The sequence below is a fragment of the Pygocentrus nattereri genome, chromosome 9 (genome assembly GCF_015220715.1).
Source record: "Pygocentrus nattereri isolate fPygNat1 chromosome 9, fPygNat1.pri, whole genome shotgun sequence".
NCBI classification, from domain to species: domain Eukaryota; kingdom Metazoa; phylum Chordata; class Actinopteri; order Characiformes; family Serrasalmidae; genus Pygocentrus; species Pygocentrus nattereri.
This window is the reverse complement of record NC_051219.1, coordinates 31506939-31529088: the sequence shown is the minus strand read 5'-3', so window position 1 is coordinate 31529088 and position 22150 is coordinate 31506939. Positions and strand designations below refer to the sequence as shown.

The 22150-nt window shown below is 38.4% G+C and overlaps 1 protein-coding gene across 7 annotated transcripts in view; it reads left to right on the top strand.

Moving 5' to 3' along the window:
• Window positions 1-22150, top strand: part of scn8aa (sodium channel, voltage gated, type VIII, alpha subunit a) — a 74057-nt gene that overhangs the window by 36534 nt on the left and 15373 nt on the right. For 4 of the 7 annotated variants that reach the window (XM_037541316.1, XM_017707628.2, XM_037541315.1 and 1 more), the window contains 15 exons: window positions 69-160; window positions 4223-4444; window positions 4847-4910; window positions 5079-5220; window positions 7368-7574; window positions 7758-8039; window positions 8780-9094; window positions 11429-11564; window positions 11679-11917; window positions 13233-13406; window positions 13906-14262; window positions 14858-15331; window positions 15995-16112; window positions 16326-16480; window positions 17743-17916. In XM_037541316.1, coding sequence (XP_037397213.1) covers window positions 69-160; window positions 4223-4444; window positions 4847-4910; window positions 5079-5220; window positions 7368-7574; window positions 7758-8039; window positions 8780-9094; window positions 11429-11564; window positions 11679-11917; window positions 13233-13406; window positions 13906-14262; window positions 14858-15331; window positions 15995-16112; window positions 16326-16480; window positions 17743-17916 — 3151 coding nt within the window. The remainder of the gene's footprint in view (window positions 1-68; window positions 161-4222; window positions 4445-4846; window positions 4911-5078; window positions 5221-7367; window positions 7575-7757; window positions 8040-8779; window positions 9095-11428; window positions 11565-11678; window positions 11918-13232; window positions 13407-13905; window positions 14263-14857; window positions 15332-15994; window positions 16113-16325; window positions 16481-17742; window positions 17917-22150) is intronic. The other 3 variants (XM_017707644.2, XM_017707637.2, XM_017707650.2) reach the window with 3 other exon arrangements.

The following is a 22150-nucleotide window of genomic DNA, read 5'->3' as shown; positions in this document are numbered from 1 at the left end:
TAGTGGTGTTCTTGCTGTGTTTGTGGTGGTCATTTTTGGTGTCTGTGTGTGATCCTCCCTTATTTCAGATATGTAACAGAGTTTGTGGACCTGGGGAATGTATCTGCGCTGAGAACGTTCAGAGTTCTCCGAGCATTGAAAACTATCTCTGTCATTCCAGGTGAGGCCTAATTTAAACACTGAGGCTGAGTTTTTCTGTTTGACTCGTTTGTATTTCCTTTACGTTTCATTTTAGTGTTATTATTTTAGAAGAGGTTAATTTGGAGATAAACATTTACTTTGCTTTTTTTTAACCTCTAAAATGATCAAAAATGGTACTTATACATTTTTGATAGGCTTTGCAGTCTACTATTCAAATGTGATTACAGTCCTGTAGTATCAGCACTCCCTTTTGTTCTGAAGAACATAGTTCTGAGAGTGTCTTGGCACAACAGTAGAAACCCAGAACCTCTGTAACAGTTGAACTTGTCTTATCGGCTCCTGTATGATGAACTGGGATTGATTTTATAGAAATTAAACACAGCCAACTCAAATATGTTGATTTGTCGGTTTTTATTTTGGTGAGAAGCTTCATGCCATTGTAGATTCAAGAGAAGAAATATTAGAGGTATTTATATGAATATTAACCATGTGAAGAACTGTAACCATACAGAGTGATCCAAAATTTCATTCTACTATACAAAGCAGAGGTGACTCTTGGAGTATTAGAAGCAAAAGTAAAACTTTTATGTAAAGTTTTATCATGTAACATACTTTTTAGAGTATAGAGTTTAGAATACTTTTATCATACAATCTTTAGTTTCTTCAGATGAAAATTGCAGTAGCATTCAGCGAACTCCCAAAGAAAATACCTCTTACTTATTTATGAAGACTGCCAAGCCTAGTTTGTGATCTATTTTATGCTGCATGATGCTTTGGAAGACACTTGCTTTTATAATATTAGCCTACTAAGAGCTTGGCCGACTTATTTATTTGAATTTTTGTCTCTTTTATTTCACTTTTTTATTTACTTTATTTGCAATGAAATCCCAACATGAAATGCATCTGGAAATGAAAACAAAAAAGCTGCAAAAATTATTTCACATAACTCTTAAAATTGATTTCTTTTGTGCTTCCTATTATAAGCAAGGTTATAAAATCCTAGATATAAAGACTAGTACATGTACTAAATTTTACGTTGCTGTGAGGTTTCCTCAAACAATAGATGGAGCCATCCAAAACCCACTTGCCAGTCAACAGTATTTTAAAGTCAACCTGAAATGAAAATTGATCCTTTTTACCTTGTTAGTTTATGTCATTTGTTATATTTATTTTGGATTTTTCTGATGTCATCATGTGCCAGTGGGTGGGGAAACATTATAATAACCAACAATATGTTTCCCCTCCTCCAACTAGCAAAAATGCTCCACAATCTCAGAGACCCACCCTAATATCATGTTTATTTTGATAATCTGTCACTGTATGGATGGAAAATAAGCCATGATTTCAATTGACTTTAAGAAACTTTTAAGGGACTTTTAGAGGACTATAGATGCTAAACCACTGAAATACTTGTATGTACCTGTGGTAATGGCTAAGGATTTTCTTTTGGTTTGAGTGAGGTAAAAAGGGCTTGCTGGGTATAGGCCAGTGCAGTTGAAATGAGATTTTGTTAAGCTATTGTCCAATGGAGCCATGTGAGACTTCGACATTGGACTGCTTTCAGCCTTAGAGTTTAAATGACCTGCATGTGATCCCCACTCCCTTCTTCCATGCCTGCTCCTCTCTCCTTCTGTCATGGCCCTCTTGGTGTGCTGCAGTATTTATAGATTAATGGATGTCAGGATCTTCTCTGTCTGATGGGGAGTCCCCTCTTTGTTGCTAAAGTTGTTTCTTTTAAGGATAGTCCTAAAACCTCCTCTTTCAGAACTCTGGGATCAGACCATAGCCCAAGTGTGTGTTTGGGTAACCTGATTAATGTATTTGCTGACTATTATGAGTTCAAAGGAGTGAAAAAAGTGGCTTTCCACTAGGGCTGGTCTGAACAGTATTTCACAGGCTTTGAATACTTGAATATTAAATAACTTTTTAACCCATAAAATCAATAATATTTACATTTCATAATTAAACATAATTGTAAGTCTGTAACATTCAGGTAAAGAGACAGATATGTTTGACTATAATTTTACTTACCTAGATAGCAACCACAATACAGATGTGCAAGTAAATTTTTAAAAAACCTTTGTAATAGTTTAGCTTGTACACATAATGTATAGGCAAATGTGATTCAATTGCAATTGAAATAACTTTAATAAGCCAACATAAATGCCATTCAGAACTGAATACTGAGTAACTTCAGTAATTTCAGTGTTTTTAATAAATTTGTATATTTTTACAGCTTACAGGTAGACTGTCATCTCTGTATGTTTCAGTCTCTCAGCTCCAAACAAGTGACTGGCGATAAGCTCAACTTTGACTGTTTAATAGTCAAAGCCATAGACAAACCATGTAATGTGCATTTGGCTGTTCCCCTTTGTTTAAACATTGTTTGCAATTTTAATATATTTGACTGAGTTATCTTGCTCCAGTCTTTTGAAGAAAAGGGGTGGTCTTGCAAAATCATAGGGAGAAGTTTGGCTGTGTTTAGCAGTTAGCTAACTTTACCTGAGTTAGACGTTATTTTTGTTGGCTGATGTCACGTCCATTGTTAAATAATCACATTTTTTTCTCAGTTCTGTGATACATATTTTATCACTCAAACAGTGATACATAGCCTCTAACTTACAGAAATCGTCAAAAATCCACAAGTATTTTCTAAAATTTTAGTGGAGTCTAATGGGTTAACAGATAATAAAGCTTCTGAATACTAACATAAGTAAGAAAATACTTACGTAACACACAAATGCTTCAGAAATACACACATATACAAAAAAAATCACATTATTCAGACCAGCTCTACTTCTCTCAGTTTGACTCATACACAGACTGCACAGTTCACTGTGTCTCCTGATTGAGCAGGGAAAGAGATGGCTCCCAAATAGTTTCTGTGTAATGTTGTGTCACTGTATTGATTATAGTACATGATTATTGTTGACTTTATTGTTCTGTCTGTATGTGTTATTTCTCAATGTATAAAGGAGGTCTGGGCATGATTACAGCAATTGGCTTAAATGTTGAAAACCTTACCTTAATTAACCATCTATCAGTGATCCGTGCTCCCAAACAGAATATTAGGCTTCTGTATGTGTGCTTCTGTCACCAACTACACTGTAAAAAATGTTTATCTGTTTATGGGTTGTTTTTCAGTACAATTCACATTCTAATTCCCACTGTAGTTCATCAGTATTTCTAAGCTTGCTTGGGATAGTGAGTAGCAGTATCTACTGTGACTGCAACAGAGGGGTCAAACAAGATTATGAGCAAAAATTGCATTGCTATTGTGAGCTGCTGGTGTGACAAAGCTGAAATAAAAACAAACAATTGGAACTTAGTTATAATGAGTGTTACAGTTTAGTGTAATGTATGTATCTGCCTATCTATCTATCTATCTATCTATCTATCTATCTATTCTCTCTCTCTCTCTCTCTCTCTCTATATATATATATATATATATATATATATATATATATATATATATATATATGTGTATGTTGTTTATAACAATGCTGATTTAATGTGTAGTACTCTGTTTCGTCAGCTGGTCAGCTGTTGGACAATGTTAGCCATGAGTTACTTTATTCATAAAGAATATGTCATTTTTTAAGGAAATGTTTGTGAAGTGTGCAGAAGATACTATAAAACAGATTTTCCATTTGCATTAAAGAATGTGTAATTTTTAAAGATAAATCTGTAAATGAACAGAATATTCCACATATAAAGTGAGAAAATCTTTCTCTTCATATAAAGAATATTTGCCATTTTTTAAATAATTTTCGATTGATACAGTGAAGGAGCCATTAGTTTAAAAAACACATTTTGTTTTGTATTTTAATTAAATATTTTTTACAGTATAGTCTGGAGTTGAAATAACTGTTGTATAAAATTGGCTGCACCATTCAGCTGTTCCAAAATCCTCTGTTGATACCTTTTATCTCCTTATCATGCCTTGAGACTCCTTTCATTCACACCTGGCAGGTGATCACACATACAGCGACCTATGTTCCTCTTTGTGCTTGTATGTGTGTATATGTATGCGTGTGCATATGTGTGTGTGCCTGCGTGTGTATTTTGCACCACATCCTAGGTCTGAAGACCATTGTTGGAGCCTTGATCCAGTCAGTGAAGAAGCTGTCAGATGTGATGATCCTCACTGTATTCTGCCTCAGCGTGTTTGCCCTCATCGGCCTGCAGCTCTTCATGGGGAACCTGCGGCAAAAGTGCGTCATCTGGCCCATCAACATTACCGAATCCTACCAAGGCAATGGCAGCCGTGGCTTTGACTGGGATGAATACATCAAGAATGACAGTGAGCAGCATCCTAAACATTGCCACAGCATGAACACACTCTCACACAGTGCATGCGCTTACACGTCTGACCTTCAAAGTGTCTTGTATTAGCAGACTGATGCTCTGTATTGATTGAGCATATTTCTCAGAACAAACTGCCATATAGAAAATGAAACAATTTGGGAAAATGGATGTTGCTGCCCATATATGATTTGCTCTGGTTGATAGTTTTATATATTTTATGTTGGAAAATCTCCATCTAATTTGGACCGTAATATTTGCCTGAGCTTAGTTCAGACTAGCTTAATCCATTTGTCTGGATCTCTAAAGAAGCAGATCTGGGAGTGGCTGGAAATGGACTAAATTCTAGTGCTCTTGCAAACATGTAATTAACTTAAGCTTTTTCTCTCTTTGTCATCAGCCAATTTTTACTTCCTCCCTGGCAGTCTAGACGCTCTTTTATGTGGGAACAGCTCTGACTCTGGGTGAGTTAGACTGTCCTGCTGCTTTTTCGCTTTCAGCACAGCAAAGCCTTAATTTCATGAAAAATGGTTCACTGATCATCCCTAAATGTTATGGAAGTGCTGCATCTTATTTAAATCAGTCTGAATTCTAGAGAGAATAGTGCCATCTCATTATGTGTTTTTGCTCAGTCGTTGTCCTGAGGGCTACACATGTATGAAGGCTGGGCGGAATCCTAACTATGGCTACACCAGCTTCGACAGCTTTGGCTGGGCTTTTCTGGCTCTTTTCCGACTCATGACGCAAGACTTCTGGGAGAACTTGTACCAGCTGGTAAGGGTCATGCTTTTCCCCTCAGCTGAAAGCTAGAGCAGGCATATCTGTTTTTAGTGATATTAGTGACATCTTGATTTTCAAATGCTTACATTTCAAACATATGCTGTTTTAAAGTGTGAAACAGAGTGGTGTAAAAAATGTTGTTTGCATATGTTCTTTCATTTAGTACTAAGGATGTTAAAAAAACATATATCATATATTTATATCTATATAATTATGTGCTCTAATTATTTTGCTACTTCATATTTTTTCCAATGCAAAACACGCCAACCTTTTAAAGTTATTGTCAGAATCTGCCTGTATGAAACAGTCTGTCTCAGCTGTAGTTCTTTGTGTTCAGCCATTGCATTGAGCAGAAGGTTGCAGGCCACCCTGTAATAGCTGAAACGCTTTAGAGTTCTACAGGAGCGACTGGGTGGAAGCATGAAATATTAACCTGCAGATTACACCGCTGGCAGGCAAGCAGATGAGAAATGACTGTCAGATGGGAGCTTCTCAGTGCATAGGCTACCCTGCTTTTTGGTCCATGCGCAGAATCCATGTTTTTAATATTCACCCACTTTCATTTTATGCTCTCTTCCTGCCCGCTGCTCGTCTGTATTGTGCCGAGTTAGATTTGTCTCTTAATGATATGTTTGTTGTTCAGTAGTTTCAGTTATTTCAATACTTGAAGTTCTTTGAGTTTCTTCTTAGAATCTTCTTAGAATTTCTCTGTTGATCTTGATGCATGCAAAACTCTCTCAGTGCCTCGGTTATTCAGTATTTAGTCGACCATTTTGTTCTTATATTTATTCCAACCTGAAAACAAAAAAGGAATTTATTTATCATGAGAGCTTGATATATGTTTGTTCAAGTCCCGTATTCCCTCACTGCTGGTCAGCATGATGCAGCGAGCTGCACTGACTATTCTTGTGACCGCTGTGAAGTGCCTGCATAATGAATGTGCTGTGCGATGGCAGAACTGTCTCAGTAAGAGCAATGCTGAGCTGTACTCCAGTCTCTACACCTAACCTCTGCAGCAGAACAAGTGAGGTAGCCAGCTACCATCACTGAACATTTAAAATGCCCAATTTCTCTGAATGAACTAAATATTAGTTTATATTTTGCATCTTTATGCCCTGTTATAACTTACTCACTGGTTACATTGGGTATTTGCAGAATATTTAATTAAATTAGTTATTTGTGAGGCAGTATTAATCAGTGTTATTTAATTTAGTTGTTTGTGAGGCAGTATTTTTTATGAAATGGGTTTGTTACATTAGTATAGCTTTAAGAATATATCCTGCATTCACATTCTAGCTCCACGAAAATAAAATTGACATATTAAAATATACATTTGCCCAGTCAAATTTGTTTCTCACTATTCTGACTATCTCTGGATTATTTTTTCCACTCTCCCTCACACTCCATCACCCCTGAGGGTGAAGAGGCCCCCAATCCTGTCTGTATAATAGGACTGATGTATATGCATGCATGCTGCATGCATGTAAAAGTAGGTCACAAAGAAGCAGTTGAGGCTCAGTATAATGAAAGGATATTTGCATTCTCCAAAAGACAGTTTCTGGTAACAGTATATCTGGATGCCTCCAATGATTTTCGCTCTTTGGAATTGTAGACTTTTCATGTTTTCTCCATCAGTAAGAAGTGCTTTAAGTCAGGTTTTGTTCTGTGTACTAATTGTCACATTCTGTGTACTAATTGTCACATAATTGTCACATAAATTGAAAAAAGTCCAGAATAAGCAGCCATAAAGGCTGCTGTAGCCAGAGATCGCAAATTGTGAAAGAATTCTTTGATTGTAAGTTAAAATCAACAGTCTTTGAACCATTAATATGACATGCTCTGCAGCAGCTGATTTACTGCCTCTGCGACTAGAGACAGCCTACAATACAAATTTAGTGGTGCTGCTATGACTACGACGTCTAAAAACAGCCAATAAGGAGCAGCATGAAATGAGGTGTGTGTATGTGCGAGAGATTATTAAAATGATTTGAATAAAGATTTAAGGTAAATTACAAACTTCTTGTGCAATGTGACGTGCAGTAAAGGTAGAAGACTGCTATAATTGCACAGGCTTTACTTCAAGCTTTTGTCGTTCTATGTGAATCTATGTGAAACTGAGACCCTATACTTTCTATTTGCAGACTCTGCGGGCAGCAGGGAAAACCTACATGATTTTCTTTGTGCTGGTGATCTTTGTGGGTTCTTTTTACCTGGTGAATCTGATCCTGGCTGTGGTAGCCATGGCCTACGAGGAGCAGAATCAGGCCACCATGGAGGAAGCTGAGCAGAAAGAGGCTGAATTTAAAGCCATGCTGGAACAACTTAAGAAACAGCAAGAAGAAGCCCAGGTCTGTCTTCAGTTTGCATAACTTAATGTGTATTATGTGTTGTTTATTTCTATGTAGAGCTTCTCTGTTGCTACTACTAGCTGTAGTTTCAGTATTTGGTCATATTTAGCATTTGTGTTTCACATATCAAGATTTAGAATTATCCTTTGTGTATGGACTAACCAGTTTCGGTGCCCTTGACAGGCTAATGCCATGGCAACATCAGCAGGCACGGTATCAGAGGATGCAGTGGAGGATGATGGTGGGGGTAACCTGTCATGCAGCTCTTCAGAGATGTCCAAGCTCAGCTCTAAGAGTGCCAAGGAGCGGCGGAACCGTAAGAAGAAGTGGAAGCAGAAAGAACAAGACAAAGAGAAGGGAGACAGTGAGAAATTTGTTAAATCTGAATCAGATGATGGCAGCAAAAGGAGTAGGTTCCGTTTCCCTGACAACCGTCTAGGCCGCAGGACCTCCATCATGAACCAGGTGAATAAGGTGTCAGTGTGCGTGTTTAGGTGGTCATCAGAAGGTTATGCATACCAAATGGTTAACAAGTAAAAACAACTGTTCTCATTTTGAGCGCTTGATGAAACTTATGCCCACCACATCAAAAAAGAAAACATGGAGGTCTAGAGGATCCTTTTATTGCTGTATTAAAGGGCCCATATCCTACATTGTTGGGGCTGTCGTGGACTGGATGTTAGAGAACTGACCTTGTGGTCAGAAGGTCGCTGGTTTGATCCCCAGAGCCGACAATACGTGACTGAGGTGTCCTTGAGCAAGACACCTAAATCCCCAACTGCTCCCTGGGTGTTACGGATAGGGCTGCCCACCTCTCTGGACAAGTGTGCTCATTATTATTATTTTCATTAGTATATTATTTTCTCTCTGTAGTCCCTCATAATATTATGTTTCTGTTCCAAAAACCATCACGGTCCTTTTTGAGGTGGCCTTTTTTCAACGTCTGTCTATCCCTTATTTTTACTAGAAAGGCTGTAGTTACTGTGCCTCCATGACAGATATAAAATGGAAATGACTTCTTTGAACTGAATGCTTATTGAATATTTGAGTGTTGAATTTTATTTTGACAATTCTTTATGACACCCACTTTAACTAAACAGCCAATTAACAAGCCCTACCTAAATAAAAGTGTTTGTGTTAGATCAGGAAAACACTAATGTGGAGAGAATGGAAACTCTTAACTCCTATCTTCCACTTTGCTCCAGTCTCTTCTCAGCATCCCTGCCTCACCCTTCTTGTCACGTCACAACAGCAAGAGTAGCATCTTCAGCTTCAAGGGCCGTGGACGGGATGCGGGTTCTGAGAATGAATTTGCGGATGACGAGCACAGCACAGTGGAGGAGTGTGAGGAGCGGCGCGGCTCGCTCTTTAGCCCATACCGCCGCAGCAGCTACAGCGGCTACCATGGCAAGCGCAATAGCACGGTGGACTGCAACGGGGTGGTGTCCCTGATCGGGCCTGGGCCTGGAGGACGCCTTCTGCCTGAGGTGATAATAGATAAGGCAGCTTCTGATGACAGCGTAAGGAAGGCTATGAGTAGATCAGTCTAGGCATGGACGTCTTTCCTTTTGGAGCCTTGGCTTTCTCCTCTCTCTCTTTCTTTCTTTCCTCATTTCTTTCTCTTCTTTTCATTTTCTCTTGCATTAGACTTTGGTAATTTTTTTTTTTTTTTTTGTACTTTTTTGGATCTCTAATTTTCTGTTTAGTTTGGAAGCTCTGCTAACTGTCAACAGTCTGATTATGCTGCCCTTCACCTAATTGAAACTGAAAAAGATAAAGAGAAATAAAACTAATCTTGCTGCTGAGAAAGACATATGAAACTCTTTAGTCATGTCTTATTAGTTATTTTTAATGTGCATATGGGCATAAAATATCGGGTAGAATCTACATATTAGTAAATACAGCTACAGATATTTCCCATGTCATGAATATAATGAGTGTAAAGTATGTTCTCATTGCATGTCATTACCCCCAGCTGAGTAGTGACACAGAGTTTTGTCCTTTATGCATGTCATTCATTCTACATACCTACATAAATATTTGTGTATTTTATATTTATTTTACAGTGCTGTGCAAAAGACCAGCTTCATTTATTTAATTTCCAATCAAATGAATACCAAAAATTAAGCACACGTTATTCATTTTTCTGGAGATAATTCTGAGCAGGTAAGATAATATATTAATCCACTTGCATAAGAAAGGGGAAAGTGTGTTTTCAAAACTAGAGTTCAGAAAGCTAATAAAATATTCAGAGAATGGGTCTGCTAGCAATTGTACACCACCAAAACTCTCACCATCAGATAAACAGCACTTAAAGCTTTTATCTTTGAGAGAGAAGAGAAAATTAGGCAGCTTCACATCTGAAAGCATCCAGAAGCGTTTCTGTCCATCCTTCCACTGTGAAAAGACAATTAAACTCAGTGGGTCTGAAAGGATGTGTAGCTGTCAGAAAGACTGACAAAAAAAGTTGACAAAAAAGAAACTAATTTCTAAGACTGAACTTTGGAGGTGGGGAAAAATATCTCTGTATATCTTTTTTTAAAAACTCAAAGCAAGTGTCACAGAAAGAATGGAAACTAATAAGAAATAATGGACACTGTAATAAACCAGTAATAAAGGCAGAAATCAATGCAAAGACTGTTTTACTGGAAATAAAAAAATGAAGGTTCTCTGACTTGTGCACTGCACTGTATAATTATGCTTTAAATGTTGGAGTTTCCGTCCATACCCCCATCGTTGAGTGATCTTCTTCAACTCTTTGCTTTTATGCTGAGAAATTGTAACGTAATTTTAGATCCATTAATGGAATATACATTAAGATCCCAGTGCATGTGACAGAGCTCTTAAGTCATAGTGTTCCTGTTTCCCCAGTAATGCAGTCATTTGCTGTAGGCTTGTTCCACAGGGTTCAGATCACATAATTGTCATAAGCATAGTATGTTCCTGTAGGAGACAAGACTGGTTTGTGTGTGTGTGTGTGTGTATGTGTGTGTGTGTGTGTGTGTGTGTAATGTGTAGAAGTCTAGGGACAGACTGTATAAAATGATAGGTTCCCATCTATACTACACCATTTTGTCAAAACCACATCCTGTTATCTCCCACTCATATTTCACTGTGCTGTGGCTTTGTCTTCCTGGGTCAAGAGACAAAGCAAAGAGCTTCTTTTTCTTTTCATGTTTTTTCTTAGTTTTCTTTTTTTTTCCTTTCTTGTTTCTTTTCTCTTTTTGTTCTCTCATTGATTTCTACTTCTTTGAATGGACAACAGCCTACTACTCTCTTTCCTCATTGTAGCTAGCATGGTAGTTTGCAAACCTTACAAATCTTTCAGAAGGCCCTTGTGTATCTAGCTGAAGCATGAAAGCGGACTGATGGATTATGGTGTCTATGATTTTTCCTCTCTGACTCTTCTGACTGAGTGCATGCTGATGCACGTTAACTGCCACCCCTCTGGCATCCTGGATGGTGCAATAACATGGAGTCTTCAGAAAAGAGGAGAGAGAGCGAGATAGAGATTTTGTTTTAAGTAGACAGATTTAATGAACTCAGGCTTTAACATGCTTTCAATACAAATATCTTTAAGTCTCAGGCATCTGTGCACCATGGTGAAGGATCTCTGTAAAGAAACACACAGCTGTCCTTAGGTCACCTCCTCTCCTTTGCCTGAAGCTCACATGATGTTGCTCTAAATGTATTAAAATGACTATTTAACTGACTTTACTGAACTTAAAGTGATCTTTTTCTAACAATTTTTTCTTTGCTCCTGTGATGCAGTTTTAACATTCACCCAATAGTGATGCTCTGTTTTTTTTTTTCCTGAATGGTTTTATTAAACCTCATTGTTTTTCCCCCGACAGCCAACGACTGATGTTGAGATTAAGAAGAAACTCTCAGGCTCTCTAATGGTGTCTATGGACCAACTCAACGCTTCTTTTGGACGCAAAGAACGGGCAAACAGCGTCATGAGTGTTATCACCAACACATTAGTAGAGGGTAGCCTGACTTCTTTAGTTTGTTTATTTTGCTATTTGTACTGATAGCTAGGATAAGAACGTGCACAAGTTGTTCAGGATCACTCAAAATTATTTGGTGTCTCTTTGTTTATAGAACTGGAAGAATCTCAGAGGAAGTGTCCACCATGTTGGTATAAATTTGCAAACGTCTTTCTTATCTGGGAGTGCTGCCCCATCTGGCTGAAGATCAAAGAGATTGTGAACCTGATTGTGATGGACCCATTTGTTGACTTGGCCATCACCATATGTATTGTCCTCAACACTCTCTTCATGGCCATGGAGCACTATCCAATGACTCCACAATTCGAGCATGTGTTGTCCGTGGGCAATCTGGTGAGGATTATGAAATCAGCTTCTTGCCTTGGTTTCTGGCACTTAGGTGTTGTTTCTTTTCTTTCTTCTAAGGGTCTAGTAATTAAGATATCTGGAGTCTCCTTTACCCAAGGCTTACTCCTTTAGTGTCTATAGGGATGCCACTTAGATGCTCAAAGCCATGTTCTCTTTCTTTTTCTCACACACATGCACCATCCTCTGCAGCCTGATTGAGAAGCAAGAAGTGCTATAGACTGAGGCAGTGCTCAGAGCCTGGTGGGAGGCAACTTTAATATTTCATGTTGCCTGATCGATGAGTGGCTCTAAAATGGTGCCTAATATTCAAACCTGTGTAGTTTCGTGCTCCAGTGTTATTTAATAATGCTGCTCATAGCTCAAATACACACTTTATATTTAACGTGACTTAACGTGTCTTGACTTTTTTCACTATCTCTCTTTCTCTTTCTCGCTCTCATGTACACAAGCACACAAACACTATTAATCACACTGTGTTTCACCACAAGACACATGCAGGACATGATTTGTACTGTATTACCAGAATTGATATACTGTAGATCATAAATCCAACCTGTCAGCGTTGTAACCTATATTGGTCACAGGTCATGGCTGTTCTTATCACAAGCTGCTATATAGAATGTGTGACCTGCTTCACAGTCACTTAACACACAGAGTGTAAATTTACACTGACTCCATTTTAACCTGAATGATCCTCCGGAATCCAGTGACATGGTGCTGTAATTTTTGACATTTGGCATTAAGGCTGACACTAATGCACAAGTCGTTTGCTACTTTGAGACAGAAAGTTTCTGTCAGGCAAGTAGTTAAAACATTAGGCTATATTTGCAATGATGGCGTACGAAGGTTAGTTAGCCAGCGACCAAGCTGTGTCCAGGCAGGGAGCAGTGTGACTCATCCTCCCTGGCTCAGCTCAGGTCCCCTGGAGTCAAGGCCACCCTGAGTGCTGTTCTTGTTTGGGACTTTGTGACCAAAAATGTCCTTCAGTACTTTGTCTGACAGTACTCTTACACTACCCTAGATGATGTTTACAGCCCTGTGTTTGTTCATATATACTGATTAAAAGCCCTTTGTGTTTTATGCCACATTTATGAATTTTCTCCTATTAGCCAGACATATAGATATGTTACAAAGACCAGTGCTTTCAGGCTGCCTCTGATTCTGGGCCTGGGCCTGTTATGAGTGGCTTAATTTTACACCATTTGCCACCTTAAACTAGCACATAACCATTGTGCATTAGCAGATTGACGCTTTGTGCACCAGTGAAAACAAGTTTCTGAAACTGCTATATCTTTTACAGGTGTTTACAGGAATCTTCACTGCTGAAATGGTTGCCAAGCTGGTTGCTATGGACCCATACTATTACTTCCAGGAGGGCTGGAACATCTTTGATGGCTTCATTGTTAGCCTGAGCTTGATGGAACTTGGGTTGGCCAATGTGGAAGGCCTTTCCGTGCTGAGATCATTCCGATTGGTAAACATTCCTGCTGCATACTGTGTACTATAGTTGTAAAGATATGTACAGTAAATGAAGTTTTACTGCTGAAAGGTAAAATAATTACTACTGTTCTGACAAAATATCCCTATATGGGATCCAGTAGATGTGCAGTAGTGCATCATGATGCTGATACTATGATGCAAAGTGTGACAGTTAGCTTTATGGAGATATGGCAAAGTATGGCAAATGGGCATTCTGTTAATTATGCCACTTATTGATGTTAAATGCCCCAGTTGTGCAACAAATAGAATATAGTCACTTAATTCAAAATTTGTTCAAAAATACCATGCCTGTATAGAATTGTGAACCCAGTACCACTAACTGAATCAAATTCTGGCCTGACTGTATCATTGATGATGTTTGATATTATGATATTTTTATAGATCATGCTCTATAAGCTGACTTTAATAATCAGTTGATTCCTCTTTTCTTTGTTCTCTTCACTGTTCTTTGCTGTTTTCCTACCCACCCTCAGCTAAGAGTATTCAAGTTGGCCAAGTCTTGGCCCACTTTGAACATGCTGATAAAGATCATTGGGAACTCAGTAGGAGCTCTGGGGAACTTGACTCTTGTGTTGGCCATCATCGTCTTCATCTTTGCTGTGGTGGGCATGCAGCTATTTGGGAAGAACTATAAGGACTGCGTGTGTAAGATTGCTCAGGACTGTGAGCTGCCACGCTGGCACATGAATGATTTCTTTCACTCCTTCTTGATTGTATTCCGTGTGCTGTGTGGAGAGTGGATTGAGACTATGTGGGATTGCATGGAGGTGGCAGGACAAGCCATGTGTCTCATCGTGTTTATGATGGTCATGGTCATCGGAAACCTAGTGGTAAGCGCTTAGAGTGAAGTCCTAATGTAGCTATGAAAAGTGTTGGTTACAAGTTATTATTGAAGTACAGATACATGTCAAAATGCATATTTTAGTCTCCATTCAGTGCCTTTCTTTCTCTTTGTATTAAAGACTGCAGTTTGGTTTGCTTTGTGTGGGGATGCACCAATATGAAAATTGTGGGCATGCCAGTAATTTATATTTTTTATGTACATATTTGCACACCCATGTTGATGCATTATAAAATGCAGAATTTGGAACTAAATCTGCCTGGATTAGCATTAGAGAGAAATGTAGTATTTTCTGTAGAGGGCTACAGATGTAGTAAAATGAATAAAATTAAGACATTTTAGTGTCCAATCCCAGAAACACCTAAAATTCTGCTTTTCTGGAGAAAAGTAAATACGTCACCAAATGTCAGTTTGAAATATCAGTCAAATATAAAAATCTGTCTGATGCCAAGATTTTTTAATCATGTCTGCCGCTACTGATGTGATTCCAATGTCATTGTGCATCTCTTGTATAGTACAGGGTTAAATAGTAAGTGAGACCATGACTTAGCTATGTTGTGTCTGTGTTCTGTGTGGCTCCTCAGGTGTTGAATCTGTTCCTTGCCTTGCTATTGAGCTCCTTCAGTGCAGACAACCTTGCAGCTACTGATGATGATGGAGAGATGAATAACCTACAAATCGCTGTGAACCGCATCAAGTTTGGCATTGCTTGGGTAAAGGCCAAAGTACGGCAGCTGGTGGGCATCATCCTCAGGAGAAAAGTCACAGACGAGGCCAAGCCATTGGATGAACTATATGACAGAAAGCTTAACTGCATTGCCAACCATACAGGTGTGGACATCAATCGTGATCTGGACTACCAGAAGAATGGCAATGGCACCACCAGTGGCATAGGCAGCAGTGTGGGCAAATACATGATCGATGAAGACCACATGTCCTTCATCCACAACCCCAACTTGACTGTGTGTGTTCCCATCGCTGTAGGAGAGTCAGACTTTGAGAATTTAAACACTGAGGACTTCAGTAGCGAATCAGAGGCAGAGGGCAGCAAAGATGGGGTAAGTGTGGGGGTAAACTACTGTGCGTAAAACTAGACCTGTCTTTGTCATGTGGGTGGTCATGTGGATGTGCAGGTTCATCATAACAAATTAAAATGAAAATGGAAACTAAAACTATTGAAGAAAAAATATTTTTATAAAATGAAATCATATAAGATGGTGTGTTTTCATTGACCTTCATTGACTGAAAGTGGTGGCATTTTCACGCTGTGATGAGAAAAGAATCACTGGGCCCGTATATAAAAATATAGCAGATGAGTAATTTCTTAACCTCTGTATTACTGGTTCAAACAGTGTGCTATGGCTGCTAATACTAAGGTATGTATAAAAATGAGTTATGTACTACCTTTTGTAAATAACTAAAATTAACTAAATATACAGCCGGGTGCGCAGGAAGCTGATGCCCCTGTGTGATGCTACTGACGGAAACAAAATACTTGGTCTATTGATTTGGCCTCAAAAGAAAAAGCTTGGCATAGATGAGAGGTAATGTTTATCATTGTCCTCCCACTGGACATTAGTTACAAGCCAGATTGATTTATATTATGTTACTGTTACAGTACAGTACCTGGTGTTTTATCCATCACACCTGATAGTTTTATGCTTTTCCTTTAAGTTCATATGATTAATATAGTATGAACCTACCTTGTTTTCCTCTATTAGCTGGATGACAGCAGTTCGTCAGAAGGCAGCACTATAGATATTAAACCAGAGATAGAGGAAGCTGTGGTAGTGGAAGCAGTGGAAGAGTATTTGGACCCAGAAGCCTGCTGGACTGAAGGTAGCACTTAACTAGTTAAACATATTCATGCATAAATTCCCACAGTTGAATAATTGTAATCCATGTCATGCATGTATTTAGCTCTTAGAGAAGCTACATGAACAAAAAACTTTTTGCAGTTTTTTAGTGGTTCCCTAAAATGCATCACATAGCAGCTAAATGTGGAATCAGTGCTGGTGACTGAGTGGCTAAGCAAACCTTTCTGTTTGGCAGCTTGTGTTGCACGCTACAAGTGCTGCGATGTGTCCATCACGGAAGGCTGGGGAAAATACTGGTGGTATCTCCGGAAGACCTGCTATCTCATTGTGGAACACAACTGGTTTGAAACCCTCATCATCTTCATGATTCTGCTTAGTAGTGGAGCCTTGGTGAGTTTACACGAGAACGCGCACCCCTACAAATAAAACTCTCTTGGCTCAAAATTTCTTTTGTCATTTGTCAGGTTTTGCAGTCTGAAATGTAATAGTGTGAATCATAATTCTGTCATTAAGTGAAATGGTAAAAATGCACAGGCGAAGCACACTCACTCTGAAGTGATTCGGAGCCTGAAATGTGCTGCTGTGTTATGCGAATAATGGACTGCACCATTTATCAAATCAGGGATCTATTTCTGTTGCTGGCAAGGTACTTCCCCTTTGCACCACTAATGTAACCAAAATAGGAACATAATGGAATTCAGGAACACTGCCTTACTGCTTAACACTGGCTGATGCTGCTTATTGTTTTATACCCACAAAACTGTATTGATTTTTAATTCCATAGACTACTGTGCAAAAGTCAGCAATCACCTTCATGTATGTAATTTCCAGTCAAAATGGTCATTACAAGTTATTAATTTTTCAGCATCAGGAAAAAACAGAAACATATTTAACATAGCACAGAAACATCTGCAACTAAATATAACATCAAATTAATCAGTATTTAGCATATTCACCCATTGCTTTTATTACAGCTTCCATTCTTTTTGGGAGACTTCTGTTTTTTTTAAATGAATCTGCATTCCAAAGTTTGGTCTTAAAAGTTGGTTGCATTTTCTGCTTTTCGCAATCCAAGTAATCCCCATTACAAATTTAGACTTCATCAGCCCATAAACACTTACTACACATCTCAGATGTCAAGTTTTGGTGTTGTAGTGCAAACATAACAACACCAAATAACAGCTCCACATCCTTTCAGACCCGTAGTGTGAAGTTGCCTTCTCGCAGTACAAGGATGGACAGAATAGCTTGTGTATTGTTTCAGAGCTGAATCTTGATTTTTCCTCTCTCTCAAAGCTGAACGATTTAAGTGCTGTTAATCTTATGGGGACAGTTTTGCTAGTCTGCTAAGTTTTGCACAGATATTACGTTCCATTTTTTCAATATTCTTTAATATTTTTTGTACTCCAGTTTTGGAAACCCTTTTTTTCACAGGATACAGATGAGAAAAAAATAAAATATGTTCTCTGACTTCTGCATAGTGCTACACATGCTTTTTCCCATTTTGTTCCCCTGCTTTACTGACAACCCCAAGTAACCCCCACCTATATTTTTTCCAGTGATAGTGGGCCCTAATGTATCAGATTAGATCATCTTTTTTCAGAGTTCACTCACAGCCAGTGCCTAAGTGCTATTGTGCATTCTCCATGCAGGCCTTTGAAGATGTGTACATTGAGCAGAGGAAGACTATTCGAATCATCCTGGAGTATGCTGACAGGGTTTTCACCTATATCTTCATTCTGGAGATGCTGCTTAAATGGGTGGCTTATGGCTTTGTGAAGTATTTCACCAATGCCTGGTGCTGGCTGGACTTCTTCATTGTGGATGTAAGTCTGCCTCCAAGTCATTTAATGTTGATTGGCAGTGATGTTGTATGCTTGCCTTACACATACACACCTTGTTGATCAGAGTTTGACCTACCAACATATATAAGATGATGTAAGCAGGGCACAATTTACGGCTGTGAAGTCTATAGTAAGATTCAGTATATGTTTTTTATGTAGATAATGTTATTTGGTTTTGTGAACATATATTTAATATATATTACATTTATATATTAATTATATATTAAATCTATATATTAACAACGTACTATAATATGTTTATGTGATTTCACTAGCAACAAATCCTTGAGCATGTTGTTCTAGTGGTTTGGACTGGGCTTTGGAAGATTTCTAGCCTTATAATATCTGATAATCATACATTTCCAGCAGCTCAGACATCAAGAAAAGTATCAACAGTGCTTGATGATAGAAATGCCAATGTTGGAGCCTGTCAAATTCAGAGAGACTTTAGAAAGGGCTTAAAATAGCTGAAAATATTGCTGTGGTGTCTTTGAGCTGTCAGTTTAAGTGGAAAGTGGTGTAGCAGGGGAGATGAGAAACTTTCTCACAAATATCTGCTCAGTGTCTGCTGTTGCCATGCAGATGTAGTGCGCCTTATGTGAAGTTGAGCACACGGTGGCTCCCAGGATTTTTCAGCAAGGTGTGAATGTGTTGGGCAAAATCACATGAAAGGAGAAACTGAATATAGTATGTGATAGAGTGTAATGGTATGCAGAGGTGACATGTAATGAGAGCTAATCAGTAATTCTTCAGGAGTCATTGCACTGAGCAAGAAACCTGTGTTTTATCTATAGACTCACAGGCTTCTCACCCATGCATAACCATAAAAATGTTTTACTTCTCTGTGCTACTGAGATGCTTGAATATTTAAAACAATTCTCTGCTAAAGTACTTCCAGATCTTCTGTTACTAGCAAAGAATTGTATACTGTTGTATATTTCCCTTCTTTTTTGCAATTACATGTTTAAAAACAAAAAATAAAGAAATAAATTCTGAGGGTGTGTGTTAGTATCAAAAAACAACACAAGCCATAGTCAGTCATCAATAACAAGGATTATTGATATAATATTCAAGCACTCAGCCCTACAAGATTCTTGTTCTGAAACCTTTATGTGTATTTGTGTCTGTGTATCGTCTAATGCAGTGTATAATGAAGATATGTCTCTGGACTGACCTCATTCTTAGCCCTCATTGTGAGAGACCCTCCAAGTGTTATGCATTTCTGTGTCAGTTCACAAGAGCGGGGCTCTTAAAGTGTATACAGAAATGTATGTATAATTCCTTTAGATCAGAGGTCTCAGACTACCACTTTGTACAGCCCATCACATTTTTACAATTAACAACACATTTTCATGTTTGAATGCTGCACATATTGTTATTTAGCTGTAAATAGCTAAATTTGGCTATAAGTAGCTTAGCTGTTATGCTAATTTAGATTAAATCTGCCTTTTCCTATTCATTCATGATGTGGTAGATACAGCATGTCAGAATTAAGAATGAATGGAAATCAAATGAATCCTCTACAAACACAAATTTAAAGACTTGATTTCCCAAGACTTCACCTGCAATGACTTTACTTGCGTTCAGCAGGAACGATAATGCTGTCCAGTAAGGACTAAAATGTAAGTTTATTTTATTTAAACACTAAAATACATTAATAAATGTATTTATACTGTTACAACTGCTAATAATAATAATAATATTAATAATAAATATGATTTTATTTATTTTCATCATTAGTAGCAGTAGTAGTTGTGGTTTGGGAATTGACTAAAATGCACTCAAGAGAGTGCATGTTATGTATTAAAAATTCGTCCTTTTTCTGAGACTGCTCTTATAGATCGTTTTTGAAGTCCATTTTCAGAATTCATTGTTTGGTGTGACGATCTGCTGTATCTACAGAGGGTGTGGGTTTTGGTAGTAGTTTAGATGTACATGCACTAAATTGCTATATTTAAAGCACTTAGAGGTCAATTTCACAGTAAGGGACCTGGGACAATCTTGTATGGGTGTGTCATGGTGCCTGTGTGCTTCTCTCATGATGTTTAGATGTTTTATGATTACAATTAAAATATGCATTTTCTGTGTGTGAGCGAGTGTGGGTGTGTTTTGTGTGATTGTGTGCTCTGACCTTGTTCCTGATCTAACTGCCTTTCAGCAGAGCCCATCAGTCCCAACACTTTGTTCCAGACTTAGACTGTGCAGGACAGGTTGGAGAGTTGGTGTGACAGATACTGGGTATATAATGAGGCCTTTTTATTACTGGACATGACTAAATCAATTACCATACTACAGCATTTGTTGTAAAGCTTAGCTTTTAGAGACAGCTTAGATCCTCTTGGGAAACATAGCCTTTATGAGAAAATTATAAATCATAAATTACCTTCACATTATTATATACAACCCTGTTTCCAAAAAAAGCTGCCATGACGTGCAAATCATTTAAAATATTGAATTGAAAATAGTACAAAGACAATACATTGAAGATTGGAACTGAGAAATTGTTTTTTGAAAAATATACTATATTGCCAAAAGTATTCACTCATCTGCCTTCACACGCATATGCAATTGAGTGAGATCCCATTCTTAATCTGTAGGGTTTAATATGATGTCAACCCACAGCTTCAACTCTTCTGGGAAGGCTTTCCACAAGGGTTAGGAGTGTGTTTATGGGAATTTCTGACCCTTCTTCCAGAAGCGCATTTGTGAGGTCAGACACTGATGTTGGACGAGAAGGCCTGGCCCGCAGTCTCCACTCTAATTCTTCCAAAAGGTGTTCTGTCAGGTTGAGGTCAGGACTCTGTGCAGGCCAGTCAAGTTCTTCCACACCAGACTCACTCATCCATGTCTTTATGGTCCTTGCTTTGAGCACTGGTGCGCAGTCATGTTGGAACAGGAAGGGGCCATCTCCAAACTGTTCCCACAAAGTTGTGAGCATGAAATTGTCCAAAATCTCTTGGTCTGCTGAAGCATTAAGAGTTCCTTTCACTAGAACTAAGGGGCTGAGCCCAACTTAACAACTCCAACCATAATCCCCCCTCCACCAAACTTTACACTTGGCACAGTTCAGTCAGACAATTACAATAACTTCTGGCAACCACCAAACCCAGAGTCATCCATTGGATTGCCAGACAGAGAAACGTGATTCATCACTCCAGAGAGCACGTCTCCACTGCTCTAGAGTCCAGTGGCGGCACTTTACACCACTGCATTCGATTCTTTGCATTACGCTGATGATGTAATGCTTGGATGCAGCTGCTCGGCCATGGAAACCCATTCCATGAAGCTGCTTTGCCATTTTACATGGCCTACCACTTTGTGGCTGAGTTGCTGTCATTCCAAATCGCTTCCACTTTGTTATAATGCCATTGGCAGTTGACTGTGGAATATTTAGTAGCAAGGAAATTTCACGACTGGACTTCTTGCACACGTGGCTTCCTATCATGGTACCACGCTGGAATTCACTGAGCTCCTGAGAGTGACCCATTCTTTTACAAATGTTTGTAGAAGCAGTCTGCTTACCTGTCTGTGGACGCAGTTCATCGTCCACAAATGCAAGTTAAAATTCTATTGTGCAAAAAAGAAACATATAAACAGTATCCAGAAACACCATAGTGTTCTCTATAGTAAAAGACTGCTGCCTGCAGTCCAGACCTGTCACCTGCTGAAAATGCATTATGAAACAAAAAATATGGCAATAAAGATCCTGAACTGTTGAGAAGCTGAAATCCTATATTTGAATTGGTCTCCTTAGTTCCCAAATGCTCACAGAGTGTTGTTAAAAGAAGAGGTGATGAAACACAGAGGTAAACATGCCCCATCCCAACTTTTTTGTTGTACGCATATATTTGGGTACAAATAAAAAACCCATGTTTTTCAAAACGCAATAACATTTTTCAGTTTTTGTTGTCTTCGTACTGTTTTCAATAAACACAGCATGTAAATAATTTGCCCCCACCTTTTATGGAAACACTTGTTGTAGGTACATAGTTTAATTGATTCTTACTGTTATGCAGTAGTGTAACTTATCTATGTAGTGTAAATTAACATCATAATTCATGCTAGGATCCTGTTTCAATGCTCTTTTCTAACATGCCCTTGCCAACTTAGACTTACTACTCAGAAGTGCATCACACCTGTATTATACAAGTGGCTACTCATAGCACAAGTGGAGGTGAGAAGTGGATTTTTAAATTGAAACGCCCGTAGCTAGGTT